Source organism: Mesoplodon densirostris, chromosome 3 (assembly GCF_025265405.1).
Source record: "Mesoplodon densirostris isolate mMesDen1 chromosome 3, mMesDen1 primary haplotype, whole genome shotgun sequence".
Taxonomy (NCBI): domain Eukaryota; kingdom Metazoa; phylum Chordata; class Mammalia; order Artiodactyla; family Ziphiidae; genus Mesoplodon; species Mesoplodon densirostris.
The window spans coordinates 177,245,766-177,266,340 of record NC_082663.1 but is presented as its reverse complement, the minus strand read 5'-3'; the positions used below and the strand labels follow the sequence as shown (position 1 = coordinate 177,266,340).

Genomic DNA, 20,575 nt, shown 5'->3' with positions numbered 1-20,575 from the left:
GAGCTGAGAGTTGTGAGGTGTGGTTGCCACAGCAAAATCATGATGCTGCACAGGAAAAAAAAGGATGTTGGGGCAAAAACAGCAAATGTCCAATACATGTAGAATAGAGTTGGAACCTTAAAGGTCTGGACATTAATATTACCTCTGCCACTTATTAGTATGAAATTGGCAAATCACTTCACCTGTCTGGATTTCAGTTTTATCTCTTTAATATGGATCTTAAAATATCTACCTCGTAGGGTAAATGAGTGGGGATTGGATTTAAAATAATGAAAGTAGGCTTAATATATATCCAATAACAGTCTAGTATCTGGAATATATAAATAACTCTTACAGCTCAACAATCAAAAAGACAACTGGGGTTTCCTTGGTGGCACAGTGGTTAAGAATCTGCCTGCCAATGCAGGGGACACGGGTTCGAGCCCTGGTCCAGGAAGATCCCGCACGCGGCGGAGCAACTAAGCCCGTGTGCCACAACTACTGAGCCTGTGCTCTAGAGCCCACGAACCACAACTACTGAGCCCACATGCCACAACTACTGAAGCCCGCTCGCCTAGAGCCCGTGCTCCGCAACAAGAGAAGCCACCGCAATGAGAAACCCGCGCACTGCAGCGGAGTAGCCCCCACTCAACGCAATTAGAGATAAGCCCACGCAGCAACAAAGACCCAACCAGCCAAAAATAAATAAATTTATAAAAAAAACAAAACACCTTAAACCTCCAGGGATGATTCTAAAGTGCCCCCTTCCCTCTGGCCTCCTGCCGGATTCTGGCGGCCTCAGGCCAGATCCTGCATCCCAATTAGCCCTGGATATTCTGGATTCATGCCTATTGCCCCAGACGGCATTAACTGCTCCCTCGTTCACTCAAAAGGGTCAATGTTTGGACTGTGAGGCGGTCGACCCCTACAGGCCAGAACTGGGAAAGCAGGGATCCACACCCCCAGCCTCCCTTTGCCGCCCGCCCCATACCCGTTCAGAAGCCCCTGCTGGCCCCAGGGCAGGCCCTGCCCCCGACCCCAAGACCACTCAGCCTCAGTGACCCCATCTATCAAGTGAGGGACTGCACTGGTTTCTGAGGACCCTGCCAGCCTCAGGGCTTCCTGACAACCTGTCCTGGACTCCCGGAGGTTCTCTTTGTCTTAGGCCCAAGTGACAAAATTGAGTTACCACAATCGACTAACCCTTTTCCAGCCACCCTTTCCAATGTTAACACGCACTGGCTTGCCCTGCACAATCAGCCAAAACTGTATCTCCAAATGCTGTTTCTCTACATTTTCCCCGCAAACCCTGGATGGGTTTTTACAAAAGGCCAGAAGCCCTGCTAAATGTGGACCGTGGACTCAACCATTCCGGCCAGAGGCGCGTGGCCCCGTCACCTGGCCGCTCCTCCTAGATGAGGCTGCATCGCAGGGGCCTGCAGCGAGAAGGGCGAAAGGGAAGTGGACACGGCCGGACTAAGCCGGCCTGTGGCCCGACGACTGGGCGGGTGGGCGGGGCCGGGTGGGGAGAGCGAAGGGCCCGCTTGTCCCGGCGGCCGCCAGGGGGCGCCGCCCGCCCGCCTCGCCCCGCCCCGCCCCGGCCGCTGGGCTCCGCACGGTGACTACGGCGGCGCTTCCGCCTGGCCGGCCACGGCCCGGTGTGAACGGCGCCACGATGTGGCTGGGCCCGGAGGAGGTGCTGGTGGCCAACGCGCTGTGGGTGACGGAGCGGGCCAACCCCTTCTTCGTGCTGCAGCGGCGCCGGGGCCACGGCAAGGGCGGCGGCCTCACGGGTGAGAGGCGCGCGGCGACCGGGCCTGTGGGCGCCGCCGCGGGGCGGGCGAGGAGGGGGCGCCGGGCGGCGGGGCCCAGGACTAGCGGCCCAGGACTAGCGGCCCAGGACAGGCCCAGCCTCGGCGCGTCACTGCGGACGCGCACGTCAGCGCGTGCGGCGGGGGCCTGGGGGCGCGAGGCCGGCACTGAGTGGGGGGTGGGAGGTAGGAACGCGAACCGCGGGTGGGAGGCAGGGACGGGGTGGGGTGGTGCGAGGTGAGGACGGGGCCAGGGACTCGAGGAAGACAGATGCGCTCGCGTTAGGAGGCGGGTGGGGCGACTTCGGTCAACCAGGGCAGCCAAGAGAAGGGTGGAGGCGGCCTCTGCCCGGACTCGCTGTCCGTGAGCTTCCCGGTGCTTAGCGGAGGCGTGTGCAGCTTCCTGGAAGGGGATTTCACAGCTGAAAGTCCGCGAGATCTTCCCGTCCTCTGCTTCTGCTTCAGTTTCTGCAAGTGTCTCCGAGGAGGGGTCAAGTGACACAAGCATTCGTTTTCTTTTGCCTCCTTCATTCCCAACTCACCAAAGAATTGCCTTTTCAGCAAGATCAGAGTTCTCCCAGCTGCTGCTGGCCTCAGCCCCCATCCCTCCAGCTTCTCCTCACCCACCTTTCCTGCTTCTTGGTGCCTTGGAGCTGCAGACCGCGGCTTAGCCGAATCACCAGTATATGTGTTCCGGTGAACCAGCCAAGGTGCCTCATTGCCCGTCTGGGTACTACACGGGACTAGACCAGACAGGCACCTCCTGGAGTGTGTGGCATTTGGGATCTAGGGAATGCCTACTGGGCATTCCCTCTACCGGTGTTGTCCAAGGTCCCTCATGCTCCAGGACCTACCCCAGGCACTCCCAAGCAGACCTGGGTGAGTCTTAGAGCCAGACCAGTGCCTGCGCTCCTCGGGTGGCCCATTGTTGCCATTTAGGACCTCAGGCCCAATGTTGACAGGTCTTCCAGTTATCAAGAGAATTTACTGTGAAATGTCCTAACTTTAAACATTAGCAGCTAATGCAGTCCTACCAGATGCAGATAGAAGCTTCCCATAGGAGACCTCTTCCGTCAGTCTTCCCTGGGCCACACCTCCTGATGTGGAAGAGACTGTACCATTCCCAAGAAACCTGTTCCCTTCGGTGCCTTGAGCTCCTTCCCAGAGGCCTCTAGAATCACAGGAGCCAGTGCTGGACCTGCCTCCTGGACGAGGCTGTTCAGTGGAGGTTAGACAGCAGCCCCTCTGGAGAGACTGACCAGTGGTCAACCTTGAAGCCCATGTAGAAAAGCAGTGCTTGGGCGACCAGTATCTTTGGTTGCAGCAGCATACCATCGTGTCAGATTTCAGTGCTTGTTCTGTGCTGTTTCTCCACAGATCATCTCAGCAGGTGGGTGGGTCCCTCTGTGCTCTGCTTTCATGTACAGAGAAGGCCCTTTCTACCACACTCATCTCTCCATGTCCCCCAAGGCAGAGCTCCCCAGGTCCCCCCTGGTGACCACACCTTGAACTCTCTGCTCCAGCTAGGTTTGGTGAGTCCTGGCATGGCCTCTGGCATGGCCTTCCCTGTGCCATCATGGACATCATGGCTTCCTGACCGCTGTCTCCCTGGGGGAGAAACAGTTAGTGATGTGGTTTTATTCAAGCTGTCTTTTAAAAACAGATACCAACCTAGATTCTTCATTGAAGAGTGTGATGAGATGGCCTGCCCATTAAAAAGTTTTCAAGTCTTGCAATATGGATATGCCAACAGTGTAGGAATTAAAATAAAATTTCTGAGACCAGAAGAGAAACCTCAACACAAACAGTAAAAAGCAGTTTATTCCAAACACTGATAAGACTTGAATATACCGCTTTAACTGCAATTTAGAGAGGCATTTTAGAACATTTCAGTATAACAAGTGAGAGATTACAGACTCCTGACTTGGATGTATGTGAAGAGTACCTTCTTTTATAACTGGTTATTTTATTTATTAGAGACTGGAGGGGGGAAAAATCAAATTAAAAATGGAATATGAAACAAGTGTTAAAATCGAGCAATAAAATCAATAGAAATTATTCTGATATCAACAGGAAAATGGTGACAAAATATTTTCAGATCATACCAAAAGTAGCTCTTCATGAAAAGGAAAAAATAAGTTTCAAATAGCAACAATGGACAGGCTTTTATGTAGCTGGATAATTCAATTAATGAAGAAGAATGAATCGAATAGTGGTAAAAGGTAGACATTTCCTCTAATTTATTGGGGAAATAGTGACATTGACAAATGTCGATGACATTTTGATGAGAAGGAAAACTTGAAATGCCCTAAAATGTTTCAGTTCAGAGATGGAAAAAAAAAAAAAAAAAAACTGGATCGGTGTTTTCCTAAATTGGACAATTCTAAAAATTTGCATGTTCTTTTTTTTTTTTTGCCTGTCACTGTTGTGGCCTCTCCCGTTGCGGAGCACAGGCTCCGGACGCGCAGGCTCGGCGGCCATGGCTCACGGGCCCAGCCACTCCGCGGCATGTGGGATCTTCCCGGACTGGGGCACAAACCCATGTCCCCCGCATCGGCAGACGGACTCTCAACCACTGCGCCACCAGGGAAGCCCTGCATGTTCTTTTTGTTCATGACTTTTGAGGCTGCATTATCTTCCTGTTGTTGATGTGGAAAATGATGTTACAAAATCATTGTCTTATGAAGAAGGCATCAGAGTACACAGCCAAAAAGGTCGCACATGTCAGAGAAACATGTCTTAAGAGATGTGTCTGGCAGTTAATACAACATATTGTATTATTTTTCTGGATTTTGTGATATTTGTAGTATTGTTGTTTTGTTTTTAATTGTCATTGTTGTACTTTCTCATTCTGAAGAAATACTTGTTTTCAAGCCTGATATTGTATTTTTCTTGAAGAGGGCCTCTCAGATCATCTAAGCTTTGGGCCCCATAAAACCTGAATCTGCCCCTGCCTGCAAGTGTTTCTGCATCAGGAGGACAAGCAGAAGCTTCCAGGAAGAAGTGGGAGGGGATTTTTTGATAGGGATCAGACACCGGCTGAAGGCCTTTGAGGAAAAAGAAGTAATTTAACGGACCAGGGTAATTTAACGGACCAGGGTAATTTAACGGACCAGGGTAATGTAAGGTGTTTCACCCTCTGGGCTGGGGCTTTGCGGGCAGTGCTAGCCTCATGGCTGCCTCCAGCCAGGCCCAGCTCTCAGCCCAGCCCTCCCTCACCCTCCCCTCTCTCTGCCCTGTTGCCAGGTCTTCTCGTGGGCACCCTGGATGTGGTGCTGGACTCCAGCGCCCGGGTGGCCCCTTACCGCATCCTGCACCAGACCCAGGACTCGCAGGTCTACTGGACAGTGGCGTGCGGTAGGTGCCCTGAATCACAAGGGGTGCTGGGCAGGGCCTGCCCCAGAGAGGGAGGGGACGCAGCCTGCATTCCTGCATTGGACACGGCCCACTGAGAACCTGATGCTGCCCCTTGTTCAGACAGCACAGCCCAGGCCAGCATCCAGCTTAGGAAAGCAGCTCACCTGTACACCGATGCAGGGCAAGCGGGCATGGGCCCCATGAAGCCCTGGGTGCCTCTCTGAGGGCTTGGCCTTGGGCAGTGTCCATGTTCTCCTGCTAACCTTTTCTCAAGGTGGAGACAGCTGATCATTATTCATGGACTACGTATTTTTTTAATTCACCTACTCACTAAAAGTCATCTGTAAACCCCAAAATCAATACTTGTGGTACTTCTGGGGTCATTTGTGGACATCTGTGGAAATGTGTGTCTGCAGAGCAATGAAAAATTTGAGTTACCAGACACACAGGTTCCCAGCTGAGGTGGAACAAGGCATCCTTATGCCTTCTTGTTTCAGCTCTCATACCATAAACATGTCTCCTTTTAGAAGTCCAAGCACCATGCTTTTCTCATTTTGTGTTATCTGTTGGTGATTTTGCTGTTTAAAATGGCCCCAGGTATAATGCTGAAGTGCTGTGTGGTGTTTTTAAGCGCGGGAAGCTGTGATGTGCCTTATGGAGAAAATACAAGTTAGACGAGCTTCCTTCAGGCATGAGTTACAGTGCTTCTGGCTTTGAGTTCAATGCTGGGGTATTAAAAATATATGTTAAATGAGGTGTCTTTAAGTAGAAAGACATATAAGACAAAGTAGTGTATTGATCGGTTGGTGAAAACGTTGTGACCAGAGGCTTGCATGAACTTAGCCCTGTAGCTCCCCTGGGAGCAGTACTGGCAAACTCAGTGTCCCAGGAGACCTTGTGGAACGTAACCACTGTGAATGCCGAGAATGGCCGGCAGTTGTCCCCTCCCAAGAGTCCAGGAGGAAGTCCCCTTTCAGCTGGACCAGCCTGGCCGAGGTCCCTGGGATAAAACAGCAGTCATAGCTGGCACTCAGACAGCACTTCCTGCATGCCAGACATGTGACCCTCCCAACAACTCCAGAAGGTGGAACTTTGATTTTCCCCATTTTGAAGATGAGGAAACTGTGGCCCAGAGGGATTAAATAACCCGCCCAAAGTCACACAGAGCCACAGATCAGGCCCAGAGCACCAGTCCGTGTTCACTGTGCTGAATATCTCTCTCTGCTAGAAGACACAGTGTCACTGTCCCCCAGGATAAGGGTTTTCCTTGGAGACCTGAGAAGAGGTGATGGGAGTGTTCACAGCTGGACTCCAGCTTGGGGGGTTGGGGGGAGAGGTCAAGGGGTGAAGGCACCAGGGTGCCCAGAGTGGGGTACTTGCAGGAGAGAGGCTTCCTGTGTGGTAGGGCCCAGGGCAGTTGGTATGTGCCTGGGCTAAGATGAGACGCTTCACCCTAAAATGAGCCCTTGAGATGTTCATCTTTGTCTCAAGGTGTTCCTTCGCAGGAAGCAGGTGGAGAGGGGCAGTGGTAGTGAGAGCAGCCTCTCTGTGGGGAGAGAGGAGTGTGGCTACTCTGTGGGGCCTTGTGGGAAGCCCACTGGTAGCATCAGGGCCTGCTGCGGGGGAGGGACCCAGCTGCACTGGGTCAGGCCCCTGTACTCATCTGCTCATGCCCCTCTGTTTTTACCCACCACCTCTCTTCAGCTCTCCAAAAGCAGACACCTACTGACACCTGCCACTGAATCTCCACTCCTTAGACTGCCATTAAAGGACTTTCCAGGGTCTGCCTGCCTCCATTTCTGTCTTCCTCCCCCCACCAGCTCACACCTGGCCTTCGGCCAGACAAGACGCTTGCAGGACCTGAAGTTCCTAACCGTACCTGTCCTGGCTGGTGTACCTACAGATCGCCCCACGTCCACTTTACCTCCTCCTGCTCTGTTGAGTACCTACGCAGATGTCACATCCTATGGAAAACCTTCCCAGATTCCCCAGACTCATGTACCTACCCTTCTCCCTCCTCTAGACTTGCCACGTCTCCACCGGCACTTTTGCACTGAAGGCTCACTGGCTCTCCCACTAGGCCAGCAATTCCTTGAGGGTGTGGGCAGGTTCTGCAGCTGGGCAGCCTGGATTAGCGTTATGGTGTGGTCACTTCCCAGCTAGGTGACCTTGGGCAACATACTCAATCTCTCTGTGCCTCAGCTTCATCCTATAAAATGAAAATAACTGTACCTGTCTCCAAGGTGCTCTAAGAATCAAATAAGATAATCCATAGAAAGTTCTGGAAAACAGAAATAGCACTTAATAATTTAATTAGCTATTATATTTTTTATTCCCAGTACCTGGCATAGAGATGGCATAGTTTCAGTGTTTACTTAGTGCTAAATGAAGATTGAGTTGCTTTTAACTAATAATTCTTTTAAGTGAATATATGTAAGTATTTATAATTAAAGTGCAGACAGATCCACACAGGCATTGTGGACAAAATTCCTCTGTTTTAGGGTGCAAGGAACATGTGTGTAAGAGGGTTGCATCACATGCAAATTCAACTTCCAGATTCAAATGTGGGTTCCTAGCAAAAAGAGCAAGAAAGAAGGAACTCCCTTCACCTAACAACTAGACCTTGGCCTCTGTGCACTAGGGAAAGGAGGCCATAATAGATATACAAAGAAAAATGAAAAAAAAATTTATGGATGATTTAGCAACTTCCAGAGGTAATTTCTGTTTATAGTTATCTATTGTTATGATTATCACTGTGAGTTGTATGATTCTGAGTTTAATCATTTTCACATGGGCATCCTCCCACAGACCATGGGAGAGGGTCTTTCTGTGGAATTGCTTGTTAGCGTGGTGAGCCTCTTGGGTAAATGTAAAGAAACAAATCAACCCTAACCAAGTCAGGCTGGACTGTGACATGTGACAGCAATGAGCAGATGCCTGGGCCAGAGGAGATGACAGGGACCAACTCAGCCTGACCAGGGCGGGGTCAGAGCTGAGTCTTCAGCTGATGGAAAAGTTGTAGCCAGGTAGTGAAGGATCGGGTGACCAGGGATCGGGCACCCAGCAAGAAAGGTCTGTGGTCCCCAGTCACGTTGGACTCATGTCTTTGCTAGCGCTCCCTCCATGCCAAGGGTGTGGGCCTTCCGTGGTCACAGAAGCAACTGGGCCTTCTGGGTGCTTACAGTCCACAGACCGTCCCACCCTAGGATGCTGAAAAGGAAGCAGAGCCTTCACTCCTTTTCTTATTCTTGTGTTAATTCATTCAGAGAAGAGTTCTTAAGTGCAAAAACCCCATGCCAGACACATGAAAAGCCCCAAAAAGTGGGGTGGCAGAGGTGCAGGGGAAGCCAGGCCTGGCAGGGACTTCCCTCATCCCTTCAGTCCTCCTCCTGGGGTCCCTTTTCCCAATTCCCTGATGGAGGCAGAGAAAACCGCTGCCTCACTCTTTGGGAGTGGCAATGGGCTGCCTCTCTGAGTTCTCCCATTTCCACTGGGCCTACAGTACCCACAAGGACCCCTCCCTGAGGAGGACAGGGACCCCCTCCTAGGTGGGGCAGACCCTGGGGGCCAGCCAGACACCGAAAGGGTCAGACAAGTGTTCCTGAAAGAGGTGGGATCCAGGTTGGGATGTGAACTGGGATGAGGAGGAGGAGGCAAAGACCTGGGTGGGGCATCTGGCTTCAGAGAGAGGGATGGGTACCTATGGCCCAGCAGGAGACCAGCCAGCCAGAGGCCTGGAGTCCTCCAGGAAGCTCCAGCTGCCGTCTGTGGGTGCCTGAATCCTCAGGAGAGCCACAGTCACCTATACCAAGTCTGACTGTGTCTGCCTAATCGCCTGTACACTGAAGACCACATTAAGTCCTTTTACCTCGAAGAAAAGTAAGTAAGCAAACCTGCAAATGCATACACTGTTTCTGGTAGGACACAGAGGAAACTAGCAGTCACTCTTACTCTGGACATTAGAGGGAAATTGAGGCTTTATTTTCCTCATGACTCTAATTCTATTGGAATTTTTTTATTTTGTGTTTTTATCGGGACCGTTTATGACTTTTGTCACATACATAAAGAAGGAAAGAGTCAGCAGCTCAGAGATTGTGGTCACTCTGGTATATAGCAAACCAGGTCAGCCACTTTAATCTCTCTTGATTTTATGTTTAAGGCCTGGTGATTGTATGCTTTTCCTCTTCTTTATGCCACCAAACCTCTCCTAGGTTCTTCCCGCAAAGAGATCACAAAACACTGGGAATGGCTGGAAAATAACTTACTCCAGACGCTGTCCATCTTTGACAATGAGGAAGATATCACCACCTTCGTCAAGGGCAAGATACACGTAAGATTCACTTTCCACTACTGGTTCTCACTCCCTTCTCTGGGCTACCAGTGTTCACCTTTGTCATCTTCTATAACTTTCAGACAACACCGTGTAGTTCTTTCCCCCATTAAACAGAGATGGAAACGAAGGGTCTGATCTTCTTCTTTTAGTGTTGAAAGGGGCAGTTGAACTCATTGTATGCAGGCCCCATCTACTGGCCAGCCACGGAGTTTAAGCTTAGCTGCGAGTTTCCATTCTCTGCAAAGGGCCTCAGAGCAAATACGCAGATACACAACTCTGATAGCCAGTTCCGTGGCCAAAAGAGGAAGAAGTTGGAAATGACAGGATAATTTTAAGTATATTTCTATTATAAAACTAACATTACTTCAGAATGCACAGACACTTTGACCCAGCAATTCCATTCCTTGGAATTTACCCTACAGTGTATTCATATGTCCAGCATGACGTATATAGCAGGATGTTCCCTGCAACACTGTTAGCAAAAAGGCTGGAAACAGTGCTTCCCAGTCCCGTGGTAAGAGAGGAAGCAGCTGTTCTTCCCTCTGCAAATCGAGAGGGCTCATGCTTGCTAACATAGCATTTATTGAGTATTTGCTTTATGAGTACTGCGCTGAGCACTTTATATTCAGGGGAATTGGTCAGTCATATGTGGTATTCTTAGTGGAATATTTTACAGCTAGCAAAATAATTATGAAGATTGTAGCAATGTGTGAAAACTTATCACAGTGATGTTTAGATTGTTTCCTCTTTAGGGAATAATTGCATAATGAGCATTTATCTGAGTGAGTGTGTGTGTGTGTGTGTGTGTCTTTTTCTTTCTGATGGATTATCACCTTGGGTTAGATTCCTCAGAGATCTGTTACCAGGTCAAAGTTTCATGATGCAAACTTATTCTGGGCAAGCCCTTGTGACTTCATTATGCCAGAACCTCCTAGACCTGGGCAGATGGCACCAAGAGTTCTCAGCAGTTCTCTGTGTACCTTGGGGTTCAGGGTGGGACCTGTGTTGCCTTTCTAGTTCCAGGAAAATAGACAAAGAGAGCAGAGGCAAGTCTTCACTCTCCTAATGAGCCAGCTGGGCAGTAATAATAATAACAGCAACATTATGGAATGTTTCCCTCATGCCAGGCCCAAACAAACTAACCAACAAAACAGAATAAAGTTCTAGATGAGTCAAAGGGAAAAACGGAAATTAGAAAATATTGAGGGAATCCCCAGGCCATCCAGTGGTTAGGACTTGGCACTTCCACTGCTAGGGCCCAGGTTCAATCCCTGGTCGGGGAACTAAGATCCTGTAAGATGGGAGGCCACAAAAAAAAAAAACAAAAAAAAAACTGAGAACTGGAAAATTATGGAAATACTACTGTTTATCAGAATTTGTGAGATGTAACAAAAGCAGCACACAGGAGGAAATTTAAAGCCTTACATTTTATGTTTTATAATGTGAGGAAAAGAAGAAAGGGTGGACATTAATGAGCCAGGTGTCCAATTCAGTAATTTAGAATGCCAGAGAAACCAGGAAATTAGAAAGAAAGAAATATAGTTATCACAAAAAAATTACTATTCGCTGAAGGCTCAGGTTATAGTTAGCATTTTTTTAGCAATAAAATGTTTTTTAATTAAGATAGGCACCTTGTTGTTTTAGACATAATGCTATTGCGTATTTAATATACTACAGTATAGTGTAGACTTCTATATGCACTGGGAAACCAAAAAATTTGTGTGACTTGCTTTAATGCGACATTTGCTTTATTGCTATGGTTCAGAACCAAACCTGCAATATCTTCAGGGTATGCCTGTAACAAAGGGAAGAAGTTAATTCCTTAGAAAATAAAGGAATGATACAGAAGAGCAACAGGTCCAAAAACAGATGTAAAATATAAACAAACCTGTGGCAAAAGTGATCCAGGACAAAACAGAGAAACCTCAAATAAGTAATGTTGGGAATGAAATATGAGAGCATCTATTTAAAAAGCAAGGTTAGGGGCTTCCCTGGTGGCGCAGTGGTTAAGAATCCGCCTGTCAGTGCAGGGGACATGGGTTCAAGCCCTGGTCCAGAATGATCCCACGTGCTGCGGAGCAGCTAAGCCCGTGTGCCACAACTACTGAGCCTGTGCTCTAGAGCACGTGAGCCACAACTACTGAGCCCGCGTGCCACGATACTGAAGCCCGTGCACCTAGAGCCTGCACTCTGCAACAAGAGAAGCCACTGCAATGAGAAGCCTATGCACCGCAACAAAGAGAGTAGCCCCCACTCGCCACGACTAGAGAAAGCCATGCAGCAACGAAGATCCAATGCAGCCAAAAATAAATAAAGTTTAAAAATAAAAATAAATAAAAGCAGGGTTAAGAAAAAAGAGAGTAAGGGGACTTCCCTAGTGGTCCAGTGGTTAAGACCTCCCCTTCCAATGCAGGAGATGTGGGTTCAATCCCTGGTCCAGGAGCTAAGATCCCACATGCCTCGTGGCCACAAAACCAAAACATAGAACAGAAGCAATATTGTAACAAGTTCAATAAAGACTTTAAAAATGGTCCACAATCAAAAAAATCTTAAAAAAGAAACATAATGCCATAAACAGCTTTAAGCCCATAAATTGTAAGAAGTGAGACAAGATGGACACTCTTAAAATAGTATGTTTTAGTTTCCAGTTGCTCTTGTAACAAGTTATCATAAACTTAGTGGTTTAAAACAACACAAGTTCCTTTTCTTACAGTTCTGGAGGTCAGAAGTCTGAAATGAATCTCACAGGCTAAAATCAAGGAATTGGCAGGGCTGACTCCTGGAGGCTCTAAGGGGAGAATCTGTTTCCTTGCCTTTTCCAGCTTTCAGGAGCTTCATATTCCATGATTCTTGGCCCTTACCTTTCTCTTGAATGCCAGCAGCATGGCCTCTTCAGTCAACCAGTCAGTCTCAACGCTTCTGGGGATTGGGATGTAAACATCTTTGGGGGGGGCTATTATTTGGTCTACCACATAATATAACTTAAACTGAGACTCACAAAGAAATAGGAAACTTGAATATGCCTAAACTATTAAAGAAATTGAATCAGTAATTTAAAATCTGCCCAGTGATTTTTACAGTCCAGTTGTATCAGCCAACAAACAGAATCCCAGTCCTGTGGGCCAGGCCGTTCATTCCCATTGGTGAGGACCGTTACTCCTGAGTAGAGGCCAGCAGACAATGCAGAGAAAAATGCAAAGCAGAGTGTCAGCCCCTCTGTTCCCTGCTTGGGGGTCTCCCAGGTGGGGAGAGGGGACTGCCAACTGAGACCCAGGAAGGTGGCCTGAGGGACAGGGTGCCGTGATGGCCCACAGGCTGTCTGGGGCCCACCTTTCCACTGGTGGGGCCCCGTCCCCAACCTCCCAGTAGGTGCATTTGAGGGCAGCAGAAGACAAGGGCAGGGCCTTAGTAACAAGAAGGGTGCTTTACCAGAGCCTCCTTCCCAGACATAGAGCTTGTTCCTGCAGTAGTGTTCTGGGGAAGCACCAGAGGCAGCTTGAGAGGGAGAAGAGGTTGGAGTTGCAGCTCCAGTGGTACTGGCTGTACTGAGATGGAGGTACACCTTACCTTTGGATCCTCACCCTAACTCCTGGCTGTTCTCCCTGCTCATGGATACAGGAATTCAAGGCTGCCAGGAGGCTCAGCAGAAGCAGCAATCTGGGCCACAACACTTGCCTTGAATTACGTTAGCTTATCAAGTCATCATCCCCCTGGAAAATCTGCATGTACATTTTGAGCCAAATGCGCTAAGAACCTGTTTTACCCCAGGAGGTTTGGGGTTGGCTTTGTGGCCCAGGGTGATGTCTCTGGGCACCCTGAGCCCAGTGAAGATGCTAGCGGGATACAGCATAGATATGCCCTGAGTTGGTTGGCCCTGTGGCTGGTCTCTGGACCCTGAGCTGGGTGGGTCCTATAGCTGGTCTGTGGGCCTTGAGCAGGGGCAAGAGGCAGGAGCCCCCTGGAATGTGGGGGCGGGGGAGTATCAAGTACAGAACATCCTCCAAGACATGGTCACAAGAAATGCACGTCACAGAACAGTGCCACAGCAAGATCCCATTTGGGCAAAGAAAGGGGGGGAAGAGCAGATTGCATGTATTTGCTTAAAGGTGCATCAGTGCCAGCCTGTCCGGGAGGAAACCAACAAAGTGGCTACAGCAGCAGAGGAGATGGAGACTCCCTTCTCACTGAACACGCTTTTCTACTACTTGCATTTTTTTACCATGTTTATGTATTATATTTTTCAGATATTTACATTAAAATAACTAAAATGTAAATTTAAAAATTCCCTTCTCTGATCCGGTAGAGGTAATAGCTCAGGGAGTTAGGGGAACTTGCCCAGCATCTGTCTGTCCAGAGCAGACGACAGGCCTACGTGCTTGTGGCCCTTGGGCCAGCGTCCAAGAGTCCTGGGTCCCACCACTTGAGTTCCCTGTGGGAACCAGTCCTCTTGTCCTCCTACAGGGCATCATCGCAGAAGAGAACAAGAACCTGCAGCCCCAGGGAGATGAGGACCCTGGGAAATTCAAGGAGGCTGAGCTGAAAATGCGGAAGCAGTTTGGGATGCCCGAGGGAGAGAAGCTGGTCAACTACTACTCCTGCAGCTACTGGAAGGGCCGCGTGCCCCGGCAGGGCTGGCTCTACCTGACCGTCAACCACCTGTGCTTCTACTCTTTCCTGCTGGGCAAGGAGGGTGAGTGCAGGCAGCAGGAGTGCCCCCTGTGTCCCCCCTAGCCCCAGTCCCCCAGCTGGCCCCGTCATCCTCAGGGCATCCTCCTCTGCCCTCACCCTCGACCTCGCCTCTAGAAAGTGTACCGCCTCCCCAGACTGTCGAAGTTGCTGAGGGCTGTCCCTCCTCGGCCCCCGGATATTCTGTCCCCACACACCCACCAGAGGGTCTCCCCAGAACCTAGTGGCCCACGACCAGAACTCCAGACTTGAACCAGGCATCACCGGGCTCTTGGGGGCTCCTGTCATGTATACATCAACTAGCACAGTTCTTCACATAGTGACCTGCACAGGGCCTCCCCTCCTCCAAGTAGACGGCCGGGGCACCCATCATCCCTGAGTGGCTCCAGGTTATATGGTGCCTTGGACGTGTGCCCCCTGCAGCCACCTGCTGCAGGTCCCTGCCCACAGGAAACCCCGGCCTCAGGACAAAAGGCAGACTCCCAGCCAGTGCACTCTGCTGCCATGTCGCCCCTAGAAAGAGCCCCCAGGGCTTTAGCTGCTCTCAGTGTGGCCTCTCCTGGGCCCAGCAAGGCCGGCTCCCAGCCATGCACACACACCTGCCACAACCTCCCCTGCCTTTCTCCCACCTTTGCGTCTCCTCCTCAGGCAGGAGCCAGTGTCCTCTCTGTGTTGGTCACACCATGTGACTTGTTCCCACATCAGTGCCCTCCCACTAGGTAGGCCTTCTCAAGTCCAGGGTCTCAGCTAGCTCACCTCTGTTTGTTCATTCATCTCATCCTTTAGCCATTTGGTGGGCAAACCCAGGAGATTCTCGGGGCTGGGCACTGGGTTGGCCCAGGACGGCCCAGTCCCTCCTCGTGGAGCTGGTGTCCCAGCATAGCTAGGCTCAGGCATGGGTCTGGGGGGTGGGGAACGGGCAGGCAGTAAATGCTGCCCGCTCCCCCACATGGGTTCCAGGCCCAGGCAGGAGTCAGGAGCCTGCCTGCCCAGCCGTCCAGCTGGTTTGGCCTGATGATGTGCCTGTCCCCTCTGGTGTCCAGTGAGCCTGGTGGTGCAGTGGGTGGACGTCACACGGCTGGAGAAGAACGCCACGCTGCTCTTCCCTGAGAGCATCCGCGTGGACACCCGGGACCAGGAGCTGTTCTTCTCCATGTTCCTCAACATCAGCGAGACCTTCAAGCTCATGGAGCAGCTGGCCAACCTTGCCATGCGGCAGCTACTGGACAGCAAGGGCTTCCTGGAAGACAAAGCACTGCCCAGGCCCCCCCGGCCACACAGGAACATCTCGGCTCTGAAGCGGTGCGTTGTGCCTCCCCCACCCCCAGCAGGGACCTGCCCTCCTCACCCTTCACAGGCTCCCTGCGTGGAAAGGGGGCCAGGTGAAGGGGTGGTTTTCGATAGTGGGGAGGGCACCAGGAGGTTCCCGGAGGCGGCGTCCTGAAAATCCTACCGCTGACGCTGACGTGGAGGGAGTTCTTCATGTATGACTTCTTGAAGCCCCGGGGCGGGGAGGCTCTCGCAGGCTCCTTGGTCTCAGACAGGAAGCTGAGGCACAGGGCGGTAGAGCAGCGTGCCCCGGGCCCCAGGGCCTGGGCTCTAAGTGAGCAGTGGAGCCCAGGACAGGCGCCCCACCACGTCAGCCAGGGCGTCCCCAGAGGCCTCTTCAGAAAGGCTGCAGAACCCCAGCTCAGGGTGCACCGCTTCCATCCCGCCATGATTGACAGCTCTTCTCAGGACCCCTGGGCCCTGACCCCAGGCCCCAGGAGACAGCCCTGCACAGGTCTGAGGTCTCTGCCACCCTGTCTGCGGGAATTGGTAGACAGAGGAACGACTCACTGGGGCTGGCCCCTCCGGAGCACTCCGTTCTCGCTCTTCCGTTGCAGCTTAGGGGAAACCTGTAGGCCAGCCAGGAGCTCAGAGATTCCCTGAGCCCCTGGGTCCCACAGCCAGATTCACACCTGTGTGCGCAGAGACTGTGGCCTAGGCCCAGACTCTTGGGTGCACCTTCAGGACCAGAACGCTGTCCAAGGGCATTACTTTCCTGATGCGAGTGACACGGTGGCTTTCAGAACCTTCCAGAAAGAAAATGAGCAGGGCCGGACTTGATAGTCTCTGGCATTGTCCATCGAGGTGTGCCTGCCAGGCCGAGCTCAGGCTGCTAGCGGCCCCCATGGGGCTGGGAAGAGAGAGTTGTTTACGAGAACAGGGCCACCGTAGGGGCGAGGAACAGGCTACCGGGCCCCTGCCTCACACAGCCATCGGACTGGCGAGTGTGCGTTTCCATTAAGCAACAGCACCCTGTGTTTTTTTCTTTTGGCTTCAGCACGCGGCATGTGGAATCTTCGTTCCCCTACCAGGGATCGAACCCATGCCCCCTGCAGTGGAAGCATGAGTCTTAACCACTGGACCGCCGGGGAAATCCCAGCACCCTGTGTTTTAGTCTTGACTCCACACCTGCCTGTCGGGAGGCCTTGTCTGAGTTTCTAGGTGGGGCTGGTCTTCCTAATGAGAAGCAGCAGGGCGGGTGCAGGCACCCTCTAGGCACCACCCACCCTCAGTACCGAGCATGCTGTTTGTTGACCACTCTGCTGGTCATACGGATGTCCACGTTTTACTACTTGACCATTCAGTGTGCATGTGTTATTGAGCTCTGAGATCCCTGGGCACAACTTGCTCACAGGAGGACCCCCACGAGCCTGAGTCCAATGTGGAAACCGAGGGCATGAGGCCGCCTTGTGAGTGTGCCAGCCCCAACTCTTGTCCGCTTTTCTATCTCCCCCATCTTGGTTTCACCAGAGACCTGGACGCTCGAGCCAAGAACGAGTGCTACTGTGCCACGTTCCGGCTGCCCGGGGACGAGCGCCTGGACGGCCACACAGGCTGCACCCTGTGGACCCCATTCAACAAGGTGCACATCCTTGGCCAGATGTTTATCTCCAGCAACTACATCTGCTTTGCCAGCAAGGAAGAGGATGCTTGCCACCTCATCATACCCCTGCGGGAGGTGAGCCCTAGGCCCTTGCCAGCTCTGCCCTCTCTTACCAGGGCATGTGGCCAGGTCCCCAGCCCAGGAAGCCCCTCAGGATTTAGTGATGTGAGTACAGAGGGCACATGGTGGTTCATGTGCTCCCCGAGCACCTGTCCTGTACCAGGTCCTGGTGGGAGTGGGTGCACTGGATGCCCCCTCAGGGATCAACCTCACCTGGTGGGGAGATACAGTGGGCTTTGGCCTGCCAGCAGAGCTCACAGTGGGACATAAGAAAACCTCAACAAGGACCCACACCTCCCTGGTCAGAGCCCAGTGGCCTCCTGCAGGTGAGTGTCCCCTAGTCCTGCCTCCTTGGGCCTTGCAGCTAGACTTTGGCAAAGCCGTGCTTTGGCTGCGCTTGGAGGACTCTGATCCCACCCCAGCCCCGTGTTACTCTCAGGGGCCACCTCACTGTTCCTCTCCTGACACCTGCCTTGGCTGTGGCTCAGGCTCTAGCAGAGTCGTCGGAAGTCAGCTCTTACCTTTCAGGAGTGGGGTCAGCTATCACCTGTGAAGGGTGGGGTTAGCTCTCACCTGTCAGAGTTATTTTTTCTCCAGTTTCCTGGGCTTCCACAGTGACTCTGGTAGAAACAAGGCCATTTGTCCTGTGCTGCCGTGAAGGTGTAGACAGTGAGGGAGAGCCGCCCACCCCTCCAAGGCCTCCTTTTCCTCATGGCCCAACAGGGCTTACTGGCTGTTTAATTGAGGTTTAAGTGAGGTTCTTAAGCTATAAGTTAAAACACAGTATTCCGATTCTATTTAAAGTGGAGAGCAGTGGGACCTCCCTGGCCTTTGTACAAAGCCCTGCAGTTGCAGGTATAGTTGTGAACAGGTGTGAGGTAGTGTGCTGCCTCAGTTTCCCCAAGGGCAGTCAGAGGCAAAGGACTTAAGGGAGCCACAGCTCCAGGCTCAGGGGCTCAGAGGTGGCCCCTGACCCCACGCTCTCCTTCGGCACTAGGTCTGTGGATTTGTCCTGGGTGCTGTACTGATCTGACCCTGAGCCCTGGGGGCTGGCTACAGGGTCATCTTAGGCCCAGCTCCATTTCTCCTGATGGGTCCTGACATTCCTGATGGCAGAGAGCTCTGGCTGAGCCAGGAAGCTCTCGGGATGGGGCTCTGCAGCTGGTCCCGATGGAGGCCCCTGCCCAGCACTGACCTCAGTATCCTAGCCAGGGGGCTTCACAGGGGCTCCTCACTCATGTGTCCACTGGGCTTTTGAATTTGCACTCCCCAATCTCAGCCTCGCCTCTGGAAGTGACACCCCTTCCATCCGTTTGCTGAGGTGGAAAGCGGGAGCCACCCTTGATTCTGACCTGGCCTCATTCCCACGTCCTGACCATAGCATGTCCTGTCAGCTTGCTCCCCGGAGCATGTCCCTTCCTCTCTACAGCCACCATCTAAGACAAGCTGTCTGCTTGGCTCACCTCAGCAGTACCTTGTCTGAACCTAAGGCTTGAGGACCTATCCTTTAGATCCCATCCTTCCACAGCAGCCAACATAATTTAAAAATCTGCTCACCCTGGGTAGAATCCTCCGGCATCTTCTGTGATTAGAAGAATCTCCAGTTGCCTGCTGTGACCTGTAAGACCTTCAGTGAGCCACCATCCCTAGTCAGACCTTGGCACGCACACACACACGCACGCACGCACGCACGCACGCAGCCCACCCTTTCTCACGCTGCCCCAGCTTCTCCGGTCTTTCTTTGTCCATCACGCCAGTCTGGCCCCCTCCTCGGGGTAGTTGCTGGCCTCTCCCCTAGCTCTTCGTCTGGCTGCACTGGGTCTCAGCTCAGTTACTACCTGCCCAGAGGTGCCTTTAACAGGAAGCAGCCCAGCGGCCTCCCAGCTTGCCCTGTGGCCCCCACCAGCCCTGGTGACAGTGTTCATTAGCCTGCATGTTCATTGTTTGTACCCACCCCAAGCTGTGGGCCCTGCAGAGGTGCCCCCTAAAAGCCCATCCTGTGCCCTGCACACTTGCACTGCTCTGTTCACACACCTCGCAATCAGAACTGGGCCCAGGATGCACATCAGGAAGTGCTGAGGGAATGAGTGCTCAAGAGGGCTTGCAGGCAGGGCTGCTCACTGTGCTTTAGGGCAGGGACATGACTGTCCATCTTGGTGAAGCTGATCAGGGCCAGCAGCTGGGCTCAGGCTTTACATTCTGTGTCACCATCCTGATGACAGTCCTGCAAGGCTCATATGCTCACACCCATCAACAGCTGAAAAAACGAGTCTCAGACATGCACGTAACTCACACAGCAGCAAGCGGCAGAGTCAGAATATGAATCGGCCAGGCCTGGAGGGCCCCTCGTCCACTCCCTGCCCCATGCCTGAGAGAAGACGACCTAAGCCCACCATGCTCTCAGCTTCACAAAACCATCTGGCTTTACATCCCAAGATACAGACCCCCAAATGGTGTTTTTGTCTTCTCAGGTGACCATTGTCGAAAAAGCTGATAGTTCCAGTGTCCTGCCCAGCCCTCTGTCCATTAGCACCAAGAGCAAAATGACCTTCCTGTTTGCCAACCTGAAAGACCGTGATTTCTTGGTTCAGAGGATCTCTGACTTCCTCCAGAAAATGCCATCCAAGCCACCAGGCAACAGCAGAGCGGGGAGGAAAGCCAGCATTGTGGACTCAGCCCCAGAGGTGAGAGGGCCCTTCAGAGCAGTGGGGCGGGGGTCAGGGCCAGGAGAAGAGCCCAGGAAGCCCTGTGGTGCCTGCCTTGGGCCTTGGGTGGGGAGGGTCCTCGCGTGGTGCAGGGTGGAAAACCTAACCCAGCCCCAGTCTCAGGTGTCCTGGCCACACACGTGATGCCTAGGGTCACAGCCCTCTCTGTACCCCGAGACGTGCCCCAGTCCTCCAGAGCATCACTGCTGCCTGCCTCAAGTCCTATTCCACATAAGAAGCCTTCTCTGCCTGGACCAGCCACCCTCATCTCTGTCCCTTATGAACTTCTGCTGCACTGAGAGCCACTCTGTTTAGGCCTGTCCAGCTTGTGTTTATTTACCTGTTGGGAGATTGATTTCTCCCATCAATCTTTCTTACAGGGTTACCTTTTAGTGCAATCTTTTTACTATACCAACAATATTAACAATAATTCTTTAACATCAAAAACTTGTATTTACATTTCCCTAGATGCACATGTTCTTTTTACAGTTTAATCATTTGGATTGAGGTACACATAGGTCATACACATGTTACAGTGGGTTGGTATAATCCCTTTTTATCTATAGGTTTCTACTCCTCTCTCTCTCTCTCTCTCTCTCTCTCTCTCTCTCTCTCTCTCTCTCTTTCTCTTTCTTTTCTTTTCTTTTCTTGCAGTATTTTGTTGAAGGAATTGGGTCATTTGTGCTATAGAGTTTCTCGCAGTCTGGTGTTT

General features: G+C 51.9%; 1 protein-coding gene across 3 annotated transcripts in view; it reads left to right on the top strand.

Moving 5' to 3' along the window:
* Nucleotides 1-1,569: 1,569 nt before the first annotated feature.
* The window catches only part of TBC1D9B (TBC1 domain family member 9B), a 45,154-nt gene continuing 26,148 nt past the window's right edge, over nucleotides 1,570-20,575 (top strand). For all 3 annotated transcript variants that reach the window (XM_060095054.1, XM_060095055.1, XM_060095053.1), the window contains exons 1-7: nucleotides 1,570-1,772; nucleotides 5,037-5,147; nucleotides 9,359-9,477; nucleotides 13,942-14,170; nucleotides 15,210-15,468; nucleotides 16,966-17,173; nucleotides 19,630-19,842. In XM_060095054.1, the coding sequence (XP_059951037.1) occupies nucleotides 1,655-1,772; nucleotides 5,037-5,147; nucleotides 9,359-9,477; nucleotides 13,942-14,170; nucleotides 15,210-15,468; nucleotides 16,966-17,173; nucleotides 19,630-19,842 (1,257 nt within the window). In that variant the 5' untranslated portion in view covers nucleotides 1,570-1,654. The remainder of the gene's footprint in view (nucleotides 1,773-5,036; nucleotides 5,148-9,358; nucleotides 9,478-13,941; nucleotides 14,171-15,209; nucleotides 15,469-16,965; nucleotides 17,174-19,629; nucleotides 19,843-20,575) is intronic.